The sequence below is a fragment of the Staurois parvus genome, unplaced genomic scaffold (genome assembly GCF_062004578.1).
Source record: "Staurois parvus isolate SC_StPar_1 unplaced genomic scaffold, SC_StPar_1.0 ptg000105l, whole genome shotgun sequence".
NCBI lineage: Eukaryota > Metazoa > Chordata > Amphibia > Anura > Ranidae > Staurois > Staurois parvus.
In genome coordinates this window covers 6,518,903-6,537,113 of record NW_028317901.1, presented here as the reverse complement: position 1 = coordinate 6,537,113, position 18,211 = coordinate 6,518,903, and the positions used below count along the sequence as shown (strand labels likewise).

The window sequence follows — 18,211 nt, the reverse complement described above, 5'->3', positions numbered from 1 at the left end:
GATGAAATTTGATTTTTAACATTTTTTTACTGGATGTGTTTAATAGCAAAAAGTCAAATATTGTTTTTTTTATCAAAATTGTCAGTCGTTTTTTATTTATAGTGCAAAAAATAAAAAATGCACAGGCGATGAAACACCACCGAAAGAAATATCTATTTGTGGGAAAAAAAAGGACGTAAATTTCATTTGGGTGCAGTGTTGCATGACCGCACAATTGTCAGTTAAATAATGTAGCGCCGTATCGCAAAAAATGGCCTGGTCAGGTTTCTATGCAGAGCTGCACCAGGTTTTGTACTCTCCGGTTTTAGTAAATCAACCCCAGTTATGCATGTAGAGGGAGGACTAGAGTTATAAGGGGATCAACTTGGGGGGCTCCTCTTCTGCCATCCATCCCATATCTTATAGTGTTTATGTGGAGTACTTTGATGTTGGTAAATAATCCTTTTATAGTCAGAAACTAACGTTTTCACAGTTTTTCCATTCCAAGAAGGTCCAAGAAGGTCAGCAGATTGAAAGATATCCACCTTTAAGCTATCAGCTTTCTAGCAAACAATAATGTGGCCCAGTGAGATTTTAAAACTCACTTTATCATTGGGCAGGTCTCTGTGCCCCAACATAGGTTGGGGGGGGGGGTCATTGTTTAAAATAAAGTAGATTTTTTTAAGGAGTGACAATATCTGTTCTTTTTCCTTTCTATTCTATTCTTTCTAGTCTGTTCTAATCTATTTAAATTTATGCTATTGGAAATGCAAATTTCGGAACACAGTTATATTCTTTCTGCTCTATCAATTGTTTTCTATTCTTTTCTTTTCTATTCTATTTTATTCAAAATTCAAATTTCAGAAGATGATTATATTCTTTCTATTTTATTCTATTGTATTCTATTGTTTTTCTATTCTATTATTTTCTTTTATTTTCTATTCTATTTTTTCTAATCTATTACTATCTATTCTATTCCATGTTATTCTATTCTTTTATTTTATATTGTATTCTGTTCTGTTTTACTCTATTCTTTTCTTTTCTTTTATATTCTGTTCATTTCTATTCTATTCACTTATTTTCTATTCTATTTTATTCTATTATTTTATTTTTTATTCTATTCTGTTCTGTTTTACTCTATTTTATTTATTTTATTTTCGGTTTGATTCTTTTCTATTCTGTTACTTTAGTTTCTATTTCATTTTATTATATTCTTTTATTTTGTATTCTATTCTGTTCTATTTTACTCTAGTGTTTTCTTTTCTATTTTATTATTTTTTTATATTGTATTCCATTCCTTTATTTTCAGTTCTATTTTATTCTATTCTTTTCTAACTTGATTTTGTTTTTGGATTTAATTCCAATTTTCAGGCGTTTTGTTATTTCGGATTCATTTAAATTCGTTACTAATGTCATTCAGAAATTCGGATGCACCTGAATCTCCAATACCACAAAAATCTGTGCGCATTTAAATTTGGAATGAAACAAACTGTACACGTCTAAATATTTTACCAGGATCCATAACTAATACAACATCGGTCCACTCTCCTGCCTATTTTATGTAAAACTACAATCTGATCTATGTATAATTACCAGTTGAGTTAAGTCAAGATATGGCATTAAGCTCACTAAGCAGACTGGTTCAAGATGATAGAAAGGCAATAGTAATTCAAATAATCACTCGTTAAAAACCAAGGTATGCAGAATTCCATCTCTGAATGCATGTGGAAACTTGAAGCAGATGGGCTACAGCAGCAGAAGACCACACCAGGTGCTACTCCTGTCAGCTAAGAACAGATAACGAAGGCTACAATTTGCACAGGCTTACCAAAATTGGACAATAGAAGAGTGGAAAAAGTGCCTGGTCTGATGAGTCTTGATTTCAGCCGGTAGAATCAGAATTTGGTGTAAACAACATGAAAGTATGGATCCATCCTGCGTTGAATCAACGGTTCATGGATGCGCAGCCAACAAATCTGCAGCAACTTCATGATGCTATCATGTCAATATGGACCAAAATCTCTGAGGAATGTTTCCAACACCTTGTTGAATTTATGCCACGAAGAATTAAGGGAATTTGGAAGGCAAAAGGGGGTCCAACCCGGTACTAGTAAACCTAATAAAGTGACTGGTGAGTGTATATATTATTGATCCTCTTTAATGGTGCGAACTCTGTGATCCTGCACAAACCCTGCATTGGTATTCAGAAGGGAGCATGAAGCTCTTCTCTTGGGCTAACTTAGTGTCAGAAAACATACACCAATTAAACACTTTAGCATCCACAATACATCTTAGGGACCATCCTCTTTGTGTTTCTAAGGTCATCCTCTTGCTGCACATTCAAAATTATCTTTGTGAGCCCAAACTTATTACTCTCATATATACTGTAGACTGATCTCAGGTCTAGTTGGCCAGCATGGACTCCCCACAGATAATCAACTGGAGATGATCCTTATATGCCTTAGCACTGTACATTATCTCTGTTACTTACAGTTCCTCATTCAAAGCAACCATCCTAAAGGCCATGTATATGCATTGTTCTCCCATTCGTAAAGTTGTTCTGCTTATGGGTTACTAAAGAATATTTTGTACAGAAATTTCTGCATATATTAATTGGGTGTATCATGTGACCTCACTAATATCTCAATGGACAAACACCTCATCTCAGTATAGCAGCAATGCTTGTTACAATCCTAATCTACTATGTGGAAACAGAATTGCGTTCTTGCCTGTGCATTTTTATGGAGGCATAGAGATGAAGTCGTCATTCCTCAGTGACCATTATTCCCTATAAACAGTACAGTGTCCCCCAGCACATTACAAATCTTTGCTGCATGAAATCATAGGCATGTAATGGACCTCTATGGCATTTAATAACACTCTACTTGAATGGCAAGTATACATTCCTGACCAGGGGCAGACTGACAACTCATGGGGCCCCCGGGCAATAGGGGATCATGGGGCCCCTGTGTCCTTGCCCAAACTCAAAAAAGCCTATGAAAAAGGTACCAGGGGCATCTCATGGGGCTCCCTACTGACCCCGGGCCCTCGGGCAGTGCCCATGTTTCCAAATGGTCAGTCCGCACCTGTTCCTGACTGTAGCCAAGAACATCCATAAGGATCAAACTTTGGTCAGTAAGCGTCTTACCCACATTAAATGTATCACATAACATCAGCATACTCCCAATTCTAGATACAAGGGCTCATGGCCACTATAGATGAATGTTAGAGTCTTATCCTGACTTCAACCAGTGTTCTTTGGCAGGTATCTCAACGTCATCCAGACTCATCCAGCTTTTACAGCTGACCGGTTTTGTCAGTTAATCCTGGGTGCCTATAAGGTGTCTTAGAAGGCAAACAGTACATTCCAATAGGTTCGGGCTCACAAGGATATTTTTGAATACTCAGCAGGAAGATGGCCCTGAAAATATAGGAGCAGCACTGTGGCTAAGTGGTTAGCACTTCCGCCTGGCAGAACTACGGTTCTTGGTTTGAATCCCAACCACGGCACCGCCTGCCTAGAGTTTGCATGTTCTCCCTGTGCCTGTGTGTGCTTCCTCAAGGTACTCCAGTTTCTTCCCACACTCCAAAGACATGCTGGTAGGTGAATTGGATCCTGTCTAAATTGGCCCTAGTATGTATGAATGTGAGTTAGGAACCTTAGATTGTACACCCCTTGAGGGTCAGGGACTGATGTGAATGTACAATATATATGTAAAGCACTACATAAATTGACAGCACTATATAAGTACCTGTAATAAATAATAATAATAAAATATAAAGAGGATACTTGCTATAACATTTTGTGGATGTGAAAATGGTTAATCTGTGCACATTTTCTAACACTAATTTACTCAAATAGCCGAAGGGAAAAGCTGCATGCCCCTTTTTGAATACCAAGGGGGGATTTGTTCTAGCTCCTAGAGATGGCTCCATTAATGCTAAATAATAATGTATATTGAAAAAAATGTGTGCGTTCTTTTTTTATTAAACTTGAAGAGGAACACCAAAGCTAGATTAGACAATTACACTGTTAACCTACTGCCCACCTAACAAAACCCTTCCATCCATGTCTCTCTGTGCAAAAGCAGCCCCGCCATCATACCAAATGCAAGAAAAGTGCAATATACTGGTACATACACAGAGCTGCCCATCTTTGGGGAAGATACAATAGGAGCACCATAAGAGCATTCCTACCCTTATTATAACAGGATACAGTAATGTCAGGTCTTGCAGTGTTCACTACTATGGTTCCATGAAACTGGCACACCTGATACTAACGTCAGCTCAGTCACTGGTCCAAACCTCGAACCATACAAGTGCACAGCAATGTGGGACTATCCATTCGTCTCTGATCCAACTGCTCCAAACCTTTTCAAATTTTTTAGACAACCCCACTTCAAACACGTGGTTTTATTAGCGGGAGTGCAGCATTGATAAATCCCTTCCAGAACTGCACTGCGGGAGGCACAGATTTACTTCACTGTAGTATTATTGCCTTGCAGGCATGACAAAGCAGAATGCTGCACCCGTGATCAGCAGATCGTGGGTGCAATCTCAGGCTCCTGCAGACTGTCAGTTAACACAATTACAGGGAGTAGCAATGGACTACCTAGACCACGGGTGTCAAACTGGTGGCCCTCCAGCTGTTGCCAAACTACAAGTTCCATGAGGCATTGCAAGATTGACAGTTACAAGCATGACTGGGATTTGTAGTTTCACAACAGCTGGAGGGCCGCCAGTTTGACACCCCCCACCTAGATAGACAGGGCCCTGGTAGTTCATTGAGAACTGTAAGCTGACAGCCACGAAGTCAGTTGGTACATGTAGAGTTCAGTTTTTAATAGAACTCTATGAATGCATGACACTGCTGGGTGGACAAAGCCCTGCACGGCTGCTGTTCTTGTCAAAATTGGGGGGGGGGGTGCAGGTGCTACTGCAACAGTAACACAGATGTAATACAGATGTAACATTACAAAAGGTGAACTTATCCAGCTGAAGTGCAGCTTTTTCCATTAAAATGGAGTTACGCCCCGCCCCCCCTCCCAAAAATTGAAAGTCAGCAGCTACAAGCAGGGGCGTATTTACCACAAAGCAAACAAGGCATTTGCAGGGGGGGCAGCAGCATTTTTTAGGGGTGCAAATTAAGGGGTGGAAGAAGAGAAACACGCAGCATGGGGACCAGGTGGGATCTGAGAGAGGCTGCGGGCTGCTTGGTGGTGTATCCAGAGCCTGACTCTTGTTCCCGGGGATGTCCGGAGTTGTAAAGGTGAGTGTCTTCTCTCTCACTGGGGTGGGGGTGGGGGTTGCCAGTGTATGAGGGGCAGTGGTAGTAGAAGGCTCTCTTGGGTGGGGTGGGGCTGGGGTGTTGTTGGGCAATGTCAGGCTCTCTACATGGGGGAGGGGGATGTTGGTCGGTGTCAGGGTCTCTCCGTTGGGGGGGAGCTGATATATGTGTTTACCAGGGCAGCATGAAAAGTAAATACACCACTGGCCAAATACTGTAGCTGCTGACTTTTAATATTAGAGCATTTACCTGTCCAGGGATCCAGCAGTGTCCTCACCCTGAGCTAATTCTTCAATCAGCCATCGGGTGCTGGTTTCGCCATCTTGACTAAGGGAAACTGGCAGTGAAGCCTTGTGGCTTCACAGCCAGTCTCCTTCTTTGCATATGCAAAGCGCACTGTGCTTTGTGAATGGGCTGCAGTCTTCTGGGACCTATGAAGCATCAAAGAGGGCTGGGGGGGAAGGAGGGAGGGGTGGGCAAAAATCTGTCTCAGTTGCCACGGCAAAAACCATGTAACTGCTCCCCCCTTCCTCCCAAAACGTGCTAAATGTAGCAGTGGAGGCAGAGTAGGCAGACAAGTGGAGCTTCCACTTTTGGGTGGAACTCCGCTTTAAGGTTGGAATTACTATAATCTGTGCATTGGTTGGGTGAATTACAGACAACTGCTCCTGATCTGTAGGGGGAACCTAATGCATGCTTCTCAAATCTTCAGGGTTGGCAATCAGCATTTTAAGAACAATTATTCTGCCATGTCTGTCAAGTGGTGCTGTATATAGGTACCTTGAAAGTGTCTTTTTGATGTAGATGTTGTTGTGTTGTCCCAGCATAGGCTGTCAGCCTGAGTGTCTCCTGTATCACAGATAATGACATTTTCTGAACCATTAGCAGTTGAAAATGGAATTATGTTATAGTAATCCTGAGAGTGCAGGAAGTATACAGGAGAGCCACAAACTACAAAACTACAAACAAAATGCCATTAAACATGAAATCAGAAAGTGGCACTGGCATTACTGTAGGTATTATGTCACTTTCAGTATTTCTCCTAAATGATATAATACTAAATAAACTGCAACCAGATTTATTGTCATGCTTTAATTTAGAACTTTCAAAAGTGTGTCTGTTTGGTAACTGGGTCAAATGTTTAAGTTCTAACAAAAATGGTAATGGTATGAATGGACAACAAGGCATAGAGCAGTATGGGGAATGTAACTGAAGGGGAAATGAGCTTTGCTTATACTGAAGTACAGCCATTATCTAGCTAACCTCCATTTTTATATCCATTTTATATTACATATAGGAGTTGTTTTTCTTGTTTTGTGTAAATGTAAATGACATGAGCTAAGTTAAAGGATAATTTTTGATGTTTTCATGTGTATTCTATTCAATATTATAATTGTGGTTTTGTATATATGATCATTACAATCTTTAATATTATCTACACTGTGTGGTATATTCATAACAGGAGTTTATTTTTCACTTAGAAATAGAGCAGCACCAATTAGTCTTATATAAGTTAAAGGATAAGTTAACCTTTAAAAAAAAAGTGCATATTTTTGTAGGTTAAAAAAAAAAAGTGCATTTATTTATTTATTTTACTAGGAGCCTGTAAAGCATTGCAACCACAAATAGCACCCCGCTGGTGCCATGCAGGACTCCTGCAGACTTGTCAGTGTATTTGTGTGCTCGTACCTCATATGGGCAGGGAGATACCCACTGACAGGTAGAGACGATGAACTACCACAGTGCTCAGCAATGCCATGGTAGTTCCTTCAGAACTGCAAGCCGACAGGCTGTTGGGACTTGTACTCTCCCTTTCATAGAGCGAGGAGATGCTACAGGAGTAGGAACATGGCACTTGTTTACCCTAAAAGGAATTTATCCTTTAACAGGAATTTAAAGAATAGTTGGAACAGGATGTTTAATTGTAATGGAAACCCATGCTAACACTCAACTGATAATCCTTCTGTTGTCATCTATTGTGTATGTAGCCGCGGGCTCTAGGACTGCCACCTCATCCCTTTAAAACTGAACACATTAATTACACAAGTTCTAAGGCTCATGTAATACAGATAAGGCACTAAGGTGTCCGTTTATGAACCAGCGGTAATAGATCGCTGCTCAGTTCTCCGGCATTCTTGGAGAACACAGTTTATGAAGCAGTTCTCCGAACGAAGGGAGAACGGTCTCCAAACGCTGGAGAACAGTCTACAAACTCTGGAAAACGGCTGATTTTACTATAATCTCGCGAGATTACAGTAAAAGATCAGTTTACTAAACAGAGGTAAATTATCGCTGCTTAGTTTGCGGTCCCTCTGATTCTCCAGCTCTGGGCTGGAGAATCCGGAGGGAGAACACAGATCTCCAGAGAAGGGCTGACATGATCTCCTGAGTGTCATAAACTGTGAATGACCAGAGAATAGCTGAGATCTGTTGAATCGCAGCTATTCTCTGTGTCATAAACAGACACTTATGCAGGCCATAGATGGGTCGAAAATCGGCCGATTTTTCGGCCGAAAATAAAATCGGCCGATTTTCGGATCGTTAGTGGGCTATTTGGTCGGCCGTTTTTCGGTATTTTGGCAGATTTTTTTTTCTGGTAAAGTTGGAAAAAAAATCGGCCTATTTTGCCGATCGGCCGATTTTCGTGGGAATGATGGGCAAATCAGCCGATTTTTTACCAATAAAAAATCTGCGCATGAGCAGTGACCTGCAAGAGGAAGACAAAAAGAAGAAAAAGAAGAAGAGGAAGAAGAAGAAGAGGAAGAAGAAGAGGATGAAGAAGAAGAAGAAGAGGATGAGGATGAAGAAGAAGAAGAAGAGGATGAGGATGAAGAAGAAGAAGATGAGGATGAGGATGAAGAAGAAGAAGAAGAAGAAGAAGAAGAAGAAGAAGAAGATGAGGATGAAGAAGAAGAGGATGAGGATGAAGAAGAAGAAGAGGATGAGGATGATGATGATGAAGAAGAAGAAGATGAGGATGAGGATGAAGAAGAAGAAGAAGAGGATGAAGAAGAAAAAGAAGAGGATGATGAAGAAGAAGAAGAAGAAGAAGAAGAAGATGAAGAAGAAGAGGATGAGGATGAAGAAGAAGATGTGGATGAAGAGGATGAGGATGAAGAAGAAGAGGATGAGGATGAAGAAGAGGATGAGGATGATGAAGAAGAGGATGAGGATAAAGAAGAAGAAGAGGATGAAGAAGAAGAAGAAGAAGAAGAGGATGAAAAAGAGGATGGGGATGATGATGAAGAAGAAGAGGATGCGGATGAAGAAGAAGAAGAGGATGAGGATGAGGATGAAGAAAAAGAAGAAGAAGAAGAGGATGATGAAGAAGAAGATGAGGATGACGAAGAAGAGGATGAGGATGAAGAAGAAGAAGAGGATGAGGATGAAGAAGAAGATGATGAGGATGATGAAGAAGAAGAAGAGGATGAGGATGATGAAGAAGAAGAGGATTAGGATGATTAAGAAGAAGAAGAGGATGAGGATGAAGAAGAAGAGGATGAGGATGATGAAGAAGAAGAGGATTAGGATGAAGAAGAAGAAGAAGAAGAAGAAGAAGAAGAAGAGGATGAGGATGAAGAAGAAGAGGATGAGGATGAAGAAGAGGATGAGGATGAAGAAGAAGAAGAAGAAGAGGATGAGGATGATGAAGAAGAAGAAGATGAGGATGAGGATGAAGAAGAATAAGAAGAGGATGAGGATGATGAAGAAGAAGAGGATGAGGATGAAGAAGAAGAGGATGAGGATGAGGATGAAGAAGAAGAGGATGAGGATGAAGAAGAGGATGAGGATGAATAAGAAGAGGATGAGGATGAAGAAGATGAGGATGAGGATGATGAAGAAGAAGAGGATGAGGATGAAGAAGAAGAGGATGAGGATGAAGAAGAAGAAGAAGAGGATGAGGATGAAGAAGAAGAAGTAGGATGAAAAATAAGAAGAGTTCCAGTCCAGCAAAAAGTGTCCCTGCAGAGCTCTGCTATTTCTTTGACAGTTCTTTGACATTTATAGCGGCTGCAACATTGTATCTATTTGTTTCCGAATAAAAACATCTGTATCTGAAATGGAAACAAATAGATACATTGTTGCAACCGCTATAAATGTCAAGGAACTGTAAAAGAAATAGCAGAGCTCTCTGCAGGGACACTTTTTGCCGGCTCTAGACGGGATGAAAATCTGCCGATTTTTTTTACCATTGATGGTAACGTCGGCCGCTTGAACGACCGATTTTTCGTTTTTTAAAAGAAAAATCTGCTGTTTTTCTCCCTGTCTATGGCCTGCATTAAGAGGGTTTAATTACCACCTTAATCAGCCCCAGAACCTGTGTAATTAACCACTTGCCCTCCAGAGGATTTACCCTCCTTCCTGACCAGGCCATTTTTTGCATTACGGCGCTGCATTACTTCAACTGACAATTGTGCGGTCATGCAACACTGCACCCAAATGAAATGTATGTCTTTTTTTCCCATGAATAGAGCTTTCTTTTGGTGGCATTTCATTGCCTGTGCAATTTTTATTTTTTTGCGCTATAAAAAAAAGACCGACAATTTTGAGAAAAAAAACTATATTTTGACTTATTGCTATTAAACATGTCCAGTAAAAAAAAATTAAAAATCAAATTTCATCATAAATGTAGGCCAAAATGTATTCTGCGACATGTCTTTGCTACAACAAATCCCAATATATGTAAATTAATTGGTTTATGTGAAAGTTCTAGCATTTACAAATGGCGGTATAGATACTGGATTTTTTTTTTTTAACTAATAATGGCAGCGATCAGCGACTTATAGTGGGACTGCTGCGGGCATTCTGACACTGCGGGGAAACTGACTTGGTGTCATTGACATCACCAGTGACACCAATAGTGATCAGTGCTAATAAAAAGCACTGACATTGTACTAATGGCGCTGAGCAGGAAGGGGTTAACATGTGGGGCGATCAAAGGGTTATTTGTGTGCTGTTTTACTGTGTGCTGTGTGTGTGCTTTCAACTGTAAGCACACTGCTTTGTATGGCTCTGCTATGCACAGCCATACAAAGCAGTGTGCTGGAGCTGACAGGGGAGAGAACTGTATTTTTTACATACAGTTCTTTCCCCCCCATCGGTAATGCTCAGCAATCACCGGGTGCTGGCAAGTAATCAACGACTGGGACCCAGTGATTAACAGCCGAGGCCGAAAATAGCGGCATGGGTAGGGCGCACGCCCCCTACCCGGAAATGCAAAATCATGTACTGTATATATACGTGATTGTGCGCACCCAGTGCTGCTCTGTAGTAGTATATCTGCTATAGAGCATCAGGGAAGCTGTTAATATGTGTTCGGTTTTAAGGGGATGAGGTGGCATCCCTAGCGGGCTCCCTTCTGTTGAACTCATCCACTCTTTATAAGAACATACCCAATGTTCAATAAATGGGAATAGCTTTTATACACATCTTGGTGTATTTGTCTATTTTCTTGCACTTTGAAATAATGATATCATAATATGGATCCATTGACTAATGTTATAATGAAGAATTCCCTTACATAACTTATAGCACGGTGGATGCAGTGGAGAGTCTGGAGCGCACAGTGTACAGCACAGCATGCAGATTGCAGTGGTCGAAAGATGTAATATACAGCACAGAATACAAAATACAGAAGCCATGACTATAATGAAAAGCAAAACATACATAGAGCAGTGGTCCACTGTACATAACATACAAAGCATAAGATATAAGCCATTCATTGAGCACATCTGTTAAAACAAGCAATGCTTCAGAGCCGCTAAAAGAGCCTCTTTATCAGACAACAGCGATTACTGATGTGATCAATAAAACTGCTCTCTTTTAATAAAATGAATCTCTGCACTAAAAAGACCAATTCTCCCCATTCCACCCACAGATGCTGGAAAATAACAACCCTGTGTTTATGAATCAACATGACTCAGGCTTATTGTTGACTAAGGCTGGCTATACATTATACAATTTTCTGTTCAATTTCTTCCCAATTTCCTTTAGATTTACCTTCAACTATGTAGTGCAAGGGCCAGCCTAATTGGATACAATTGAAAGTGTTTAGGTTTGACCTCATATTATATAGATTTTGGTAAATCTAAAGCAGAATTCTCAAGAAAATTGTATAATGTATGGCCAGCCTTAGGCTGAGTTGCTGTTGTTCCCAGTTTATTTTTCTTAATAAACATTTAAATATGTAAATGTGTATATATATATCACAGTGGAATGATTGGTCCAAATAATCAGAAATATATCCACTGCAGCAAAAGAGGGAGGCATAGCCTGGGACATGAATATGTGGTCATTGCATGACAAAGACTTGTGCGGGTGTGAGTAAAAGGTGAAGTCCTTGGTGGTTTGGTTGAACTCTCTCCAGCAATTTTTTAATGACCTTTGCGCATAAGGAGGGAGCCTGTTGGAATTACTGGGAATGAGTGTCTGCTTTTTTCAAGAAGGGGAACTGAGTTTGAGATTCCACATAATATTATGACACACCTTTGGTGTTGTCATATGATCTGTAATAAGTGCCTGAAAAGGAGAGTTGTGTTGAGTTTGGGGCATAGTAAGAAACTAATGTTGCTTCTCTGTATTGGAAGGGGGCCTCTAAGTAAAAGCCCTGCAGGATTTTTAATCTTTTTGTAAAGTGAAGACTGGGCAGATCTGCGATAAGCAATAAGAACGCCCCTCTTCTTTACCTGGGCATTCACCTGAAACACCTGAGGGTATCTGGCGCTGAAGTATTTAGGGAATGAGGCTTGGGAGCAATGGGTTTCCTAGAGGCAAACTAAAGTATGTGAGCTTTCAAGGTTTGGAAGTAGCAGAACACTACTGTTAATTATGGGGGGTATTGAACCCTTTAATTTTAAGGGAAATCACTTTAAGATCTGCGATGGTGACCCTGGGTCAGGGGCGGACTGACCATTTGGAAGCTCGGGCACTGGGGTCAGTAAGGGGCCCCATGAGATGCCCCTGGTACCTTTTCATAGGCTTTTTGAGTTTGGGCAAGGACACAGGGGCCCCATGATCCCCTATTGCCCGGGGGCCCCATGAGTTGTCAGTCCGCCCCTGCCCTGGGTTAAAAGTCACATAAAGTAGCAATAATGAGGCAACTGAAATTGTGGAATGCAGATCCTCCCCTAATAGCAAGTTATGTTGAAAAATGTTTCTCAATTCTACTCCTCATTACACCTAACAAGTCATCATTTCTAAACTTTGATGAGAAAAGCTACAGTAAATATAAGCAGTATAACAGAATAAATGAGTATAGCATAACCCCACTTCTGCCAAAAATACAAAACATTTCTCTTGTATCTGAAAAATCACATTAATACATATGTGACAGACATATGATAAAACTTACTTATATGACAGAATGTAGCCAAACGTCCTTTGACTTAACGTGATCATGAAGGTCCCAGTCTCCTTGCTCTTAAGTAGTTCTTCAGATTCCCTTTTAGAGAAGAACATGAATTCATCAAGTGGCCAATATTATATTTATTTTGAGTATAACTGTTTGGTTTACTGTAGTGTTACTAACAGCACATTTTTTCAGTGTAAGATTTTGTGAGAGGTTCAAGATCTAAGCTTTAGGCCAGTGCTGTTCTGATTTGTCCCGATTACAATAATATCTCTAAAAGTGCATTCTGAACTATGTACTATTGGTTTTGATATAAAACGTATTGCAGTGCCTAATATTTTGGTTTATACATATACTTTTGTTTATAAATATAAAAATATGTATATATACAATTGTGCTCAAAAGTTTGCATACCCGGGCAGAAATTGTCAAATTTTGGCATCTATATTGAAAATATGACTGATCATGCCAAAAAACTGTCTTTAGTGATCATATGAAGCCATTTATTATCCCGTAGTTGTTTGACTCCTTTTTAAATCATAATGATAACAGAAATCATACAAATAGCCCTGATCAAAAGTTTACATACCCTGGAATGTGTGGCCTTGGTACAGACACACAAGGTGACACATACAGGTTGAAATGGCAATTATAATACAGGAGTTATATAGCGCCAATAGTTTACACAGCGCTTTACAATATAGAGGGGGATAGTACCTGTGTATACCTGTCTGTGGTGACAGTGTGTGTGCAGATGTTTATTTTTCAGATTTGTTCTTGTTAATATTGTGAAGGGTTGATAGGCCTAAAGCTATCTGGTGGCAGTGTGGAGTTTAAGGGTTAATTGCTTAGGTAACTTACCCCGTGAGAAACGCCCTCAGGGTGCTAGCACCTAGATGGAGGTCAGGAGCTGGAATATCTTTGTCACATAAATGACAGCGCAGTGTAAGATGGCCAGTCCTTTGCTACAACTTGGTGAAAAGTGCAGGGGTCGGGCACCGTGTTCATCACAAATTGTAACCAGGCATTTATGGCATTGAACAGTACTAACTGGAATATTCAAGGTTATGGATATCTTTTTACATCCTTTTCCATCTTTATAAAGTTCCATTACTTTGTTACACAGGTCTTTTGACAGTTCTTTTGTGCTCCCCATGGCTCAATATCTAGCCTGCTCATCCATTTGAGAGCTAACAAATGTGGGAAATTAACCTTTAATTGCCATTTTAACCCATGTGTCACGTTGTGCATCTGTACATTTCAAACATTTCAGGGTAAGTAAACTTTTGATCCGGGCTATTTGGGTGATTTCTGTTATCATTATGATATAAAACACAACTATGTGATAATAAATTGCTTCACATGATCACTATCCTAAAATAAAAGACAGTTCTTTGGCATGATCATTCATATTTCATTATTAATGACAAAATTTCACAATTTCTACCAGGGTTTGCAAATTTTGTACAAAACTAAGCTTTAGCCGAGCTTGATATTGCAGTAAGTCAGCTGATTTTACAATTGGCCATGAAAATACATTTATCAAGTTCCCTGCAACAATGTGTGTAAAAATGAATCAGTTTGAGAATATATTGCATGAATATCACTGCAATAAAACTTCTCAACCCCCTGCAGGGGTGGACTGACCATTTGGAAACTCGGGCACTGCCCGAGGGCCCAGGGTCAGTAGGGGGCCCCCATGAGATGCCCCTGGTACCTTTTTCATAGGCTTTTTTGAGTTTGGGCAAGGACACAGGGGCCCCATGATCCCCTATTGCCCGGGGGCCCCATGAGTTGTCAGTCCGCCCCTGACCCCCTGTGACATAGAATTGTTGGAGGACAAGAACATTTTTTGAGTTAGCAAGGCTGCTCATCTATATCTCTTCTATAGAGGGAAACTGTTTATCAATTATTTTCGGTTATCTTGTTATCCTTGATCGACATTGCACTTTAGGACAGTCACTAAAATGGGACTGCCACCTTCCCTAATAGATGTCTCTCAGTCACGGGCCAAAACACTGCAGAATCTTGATCGCTGGCAATAGTCCAGTCATGCAGGGACACCTTACTGTGTAGGCAGCAAGAATGAAGGCCCTTTGAATCCCTTTAGAGAAAGGGAGCCTTGACTGATGGAAGCGTTGCATTACTGTATGTGTTTTGACCCAAATAAGGAGTCTAAATGGCTCCATCAGATTGGCTACAAAGTCACGAGGTGATGGGGTGAAGCCCAAACTCTAGAAAAAAATTGTGCTGAGGCATGTCCTTCTGACCTGAGGAGATTCAGCTTACAGAAGAGTTGTCCTCCCACCCACCCGCTCTGTGATGTTTCTGCACAGCTTTATTGGCAGTTTTGACCTTCCCAGCAATTGACATTGTTTTAATAGGCTATGCCCTCAAGTTAAATTCTGGGTTCAGTCTAATGCCTGTCTGGCACTTATGGTAAGAAAGGCATCTTAGATCAGTGTTTCTTAACCTTTTTCCAGTCAAGGCAGACTTTCAAATTATGAACGATCTTGAGGCACCCCATTCTACAATGTAAAAAACTAATATAAAAAAAAATAAAACATAATGCAGCAGCATTCACACACGTTGCACACCCAACATTAGAGATCATTTATTCTTTCAAAGCAAATACACTGTTGCACACTGGTACTGACTAGTATTCCGGCATTTCTTCTTCAACATTTTCTCTCCCCCACACAGTTAGAGTGGTTCCAGCCCTGACAGAAAGGTGTCAAACAAGGATGCTGTGCAGGTGCCTGATGTCCTTATCAACCAATGACATAAGTGGTTGTTAGGACGCTGGCCTACACAGTACCCAAGGTATTAATATTGCACAATGAAAACCTGCGACTTTGTGTAACAAAACAGCAAGCTTGATCCACCTGCTGGCTTGTACCCAATTTTTGGGCAATATCAACCAATTTTTAGGCATTTTAACAAAGCACCCATGAAGAACCCAAAAGGCACCCTGGTTGAAAAAGGCTGTCTTAGACTATGTCGGTTTATGGTGTATTTGTGTTCACAGTACGGTTATTTGTTCTGTTTGGAAAAGTTCAATAAAGTTGTGGCCTTGTCCTTTTCCTATCAGCCACCATGTAATTTTTGGGCAAGGCATTGGTCTGTTAATTGGTTGCATAAGCATATGCTTCTCAGCAGTCATGTCCTTCCAGTCAAGAAGCTGAACTGAGTCTAAAGCTGGCCATTCACTGGTAGAATTTCATTTAAACATTTTCATTTGAAGAATGGCCTTTTGATTTTCTATTTTCTATTCATTAGTATGGTCAAAATGATGTTCATTTTCAATTGCAGTGTTGGTAAAATATGAAGTAGTGGAAATTTTTTCTCAAACAAATGGATTTTTAAAGCGGAGTTCCAGCCATTTTTTGTGTTTATTAAAAGTCAGCAGCTACAAAAACTGTAGCTGCTGACTTTTTATAAACACACACTTACCTGTCCAGGAGTCCAGTGATGTTCTCACCCATACCGTCCCTTCTCCCCTTCTCTCCTCCATGGCGTCGGCATCTATGCTCTAGGCACCAGGCTGTGACAGATAGCGGCGTCACAGCCAGGTGCCCACTGCACATGCCCAACTTGTGCTGCACTTCCTAATTGGTCCAGCAGTCTTCTGGGACCTGTGAAAGGTCCCAGGAGACTGCGGGAGGGAAGTGGGGGGTCAAACTTCTGGCTCACCTCACCGTGGTGAACTGAGCCAGAAGTGGGAGCGAGTACCTGTCTAAAACAGGTATCCGCCCCCCCCCCCTCAAAAAGGTACCAAATATGGCAGTGGAGGGGGGGAGGAGGCAAATAAGCGGATCTTCTGCTTTTGAGTGGAACTCCGCTTTAACAGTGTATGTAGTTTTCATTCAGAAAAGTCCATCCATTTCCAAAAGCAAATGTTAAAAGCAAACAAAATTCTGAAGTACTTTTAGAATGGCATTCGTCAAATCATTGAATGTACTGAAAATTTTTGTATGAATGTTTGTTTCAAAAATCTACCAGTGGATGGCCAGTTTTAGTGATCCTATTGCTGGGCAGTTGTCAGCAACTACAGAACTGGTAAAGTAACATGGGCCTTACACTGCCAGCCTGATTTCAATAAACTACCTGCCAGGTTCTGGTGGGCAAGATTAGTCTGATTCAGATTTAATAGCACTAATACCAGCCACAATAGATTTGTTGCTCAAATTTACATTTTGTATAAATCCTTAAAAATACTAAGGTGCAAAATGAAATAGTTTTCTCATATAGTACCTCATGCCAATTTTTATTTTGCCATGCCAGTATTTATTTTACTTAAGTAGAAGCTAAATTGTTATTATTTATTTTAGGTACTTATATAGCACCATCAATTTACACAGCAATTTTACACACACACATATATATATATACACACACAGTACATTCACATCAGTCCCTAACCCTCAAGGAGCTTACAATCTAAGGACCATAACTCACATTCATACATACACATACTAGGGCCAATTTTGACAGAAGCCAATTCACCACCAGCATGTCTTTGGAGTGTGGGAGGAAACTGGAGTAAGCCCACGCAGGCACATGGAGAACATGCAAACTCCAGGCAGGTGGTGCCGTGGTTGGAAATCGAACCAACAACCGTAGTGCTACCAGGCGAAAGTGCTAAGCATTTAGCCACTGTGCTGCCCATTATAATGGCAGGAGTCAATAATAAGAATCAACAATGCCATACCTTTATTTATATATATATATATATATATATATATATATATATGCCCACACTTACCTCCTTGACATGAGCCCATGGAACCAGTCAGGAAGGCCACCCTCTGAATCATGCTTCACAGAGAAATCTATTCCATTAGGACCTAGTGGGTTTTTTCTGTCATTTTTAGACATCCCGGACTCAGTAGTTGACTGCTATAAACTGAATGAACAATGAACTGGCACAAGATATATATACTGGCATCATATCATTTGCCTATTTCACTTCTGCATCACAACCATGTTGAGTTTCAACATACCTATTGTTTTAAAACAAAGCATCATAAATGGAGGTAGAGACATGGATATACCAGACCTTCAAGTTACTTTACAGCAGTACCTGACAATATTACATGATCAGAAAACAAGAACAAATGTATCTCGTTCTCGAAAGCTTTTAATTGCATGAGCAGCTTTTCATGTATGCAAAAATGTTTGAAATGATAAGTGAGGAAAGAAGTGGAAATATTTTTTACAAAACTTCTGTGAGTAATGGAAAATTATTATAGTACATTGTCTTTTATCATTACTATAGAATATATATTTCTAAGTAGTATTAGTATAATTATTATAGTATACTATTAGTATATTATAAGTATATTTAAATATCCACTGCAGTGTCACAACAGTATACAGATCCTCTTTAGGATCAGCAAGCCAACCTATAGAAGAACAGAGGACCAAGTTGTGGAGTTTTTTTTCCATTCTAAACACAGTTACTTCTCAAATGCATGGATGCATGGAAACAACTTATTATTTTGGTATATCCACTTCAGCTTCAGGCCATTTCTGACACTATTTTTTTTCTAGAAACTGTCTTAGAACCCCAAACATTATATTTATATATATATATA

The 18,211-nt window shown here is 40.0% G+C and overlaps 1 protein-coding gene across 1 annotated transcript in view; it reads right to left on the bottom strand.

Annotated features, from left to right (window-relative positions):
* Nucleotides 1–17,492, bottom strand: part of SH2D7 (SH2 domain containing 7) — a 41,201-nt gene extending 23,709 nt beyond the window's left edge. Inside the window, exons 1-2 of the mRNA XM_089671465.1 lie at nucleotides 17,380–17,492; nucleotides 12,618–12,707 (exon numbers count right to left, since the gene is read on the bottom strand). Coding sequence (XP_089527591.1) covers nucleotides 12,618–12,707; nucleotides 17,380–17,492 — 203 coding nt within the window. The remainder of the gene's footprint in view (nucleotides 1–12,617; nucleotides 12,708–17,379) is intronic.
* Between the last annotated feature and the right edge of the window lie 719 nt (nucleotides 17,493–18,211).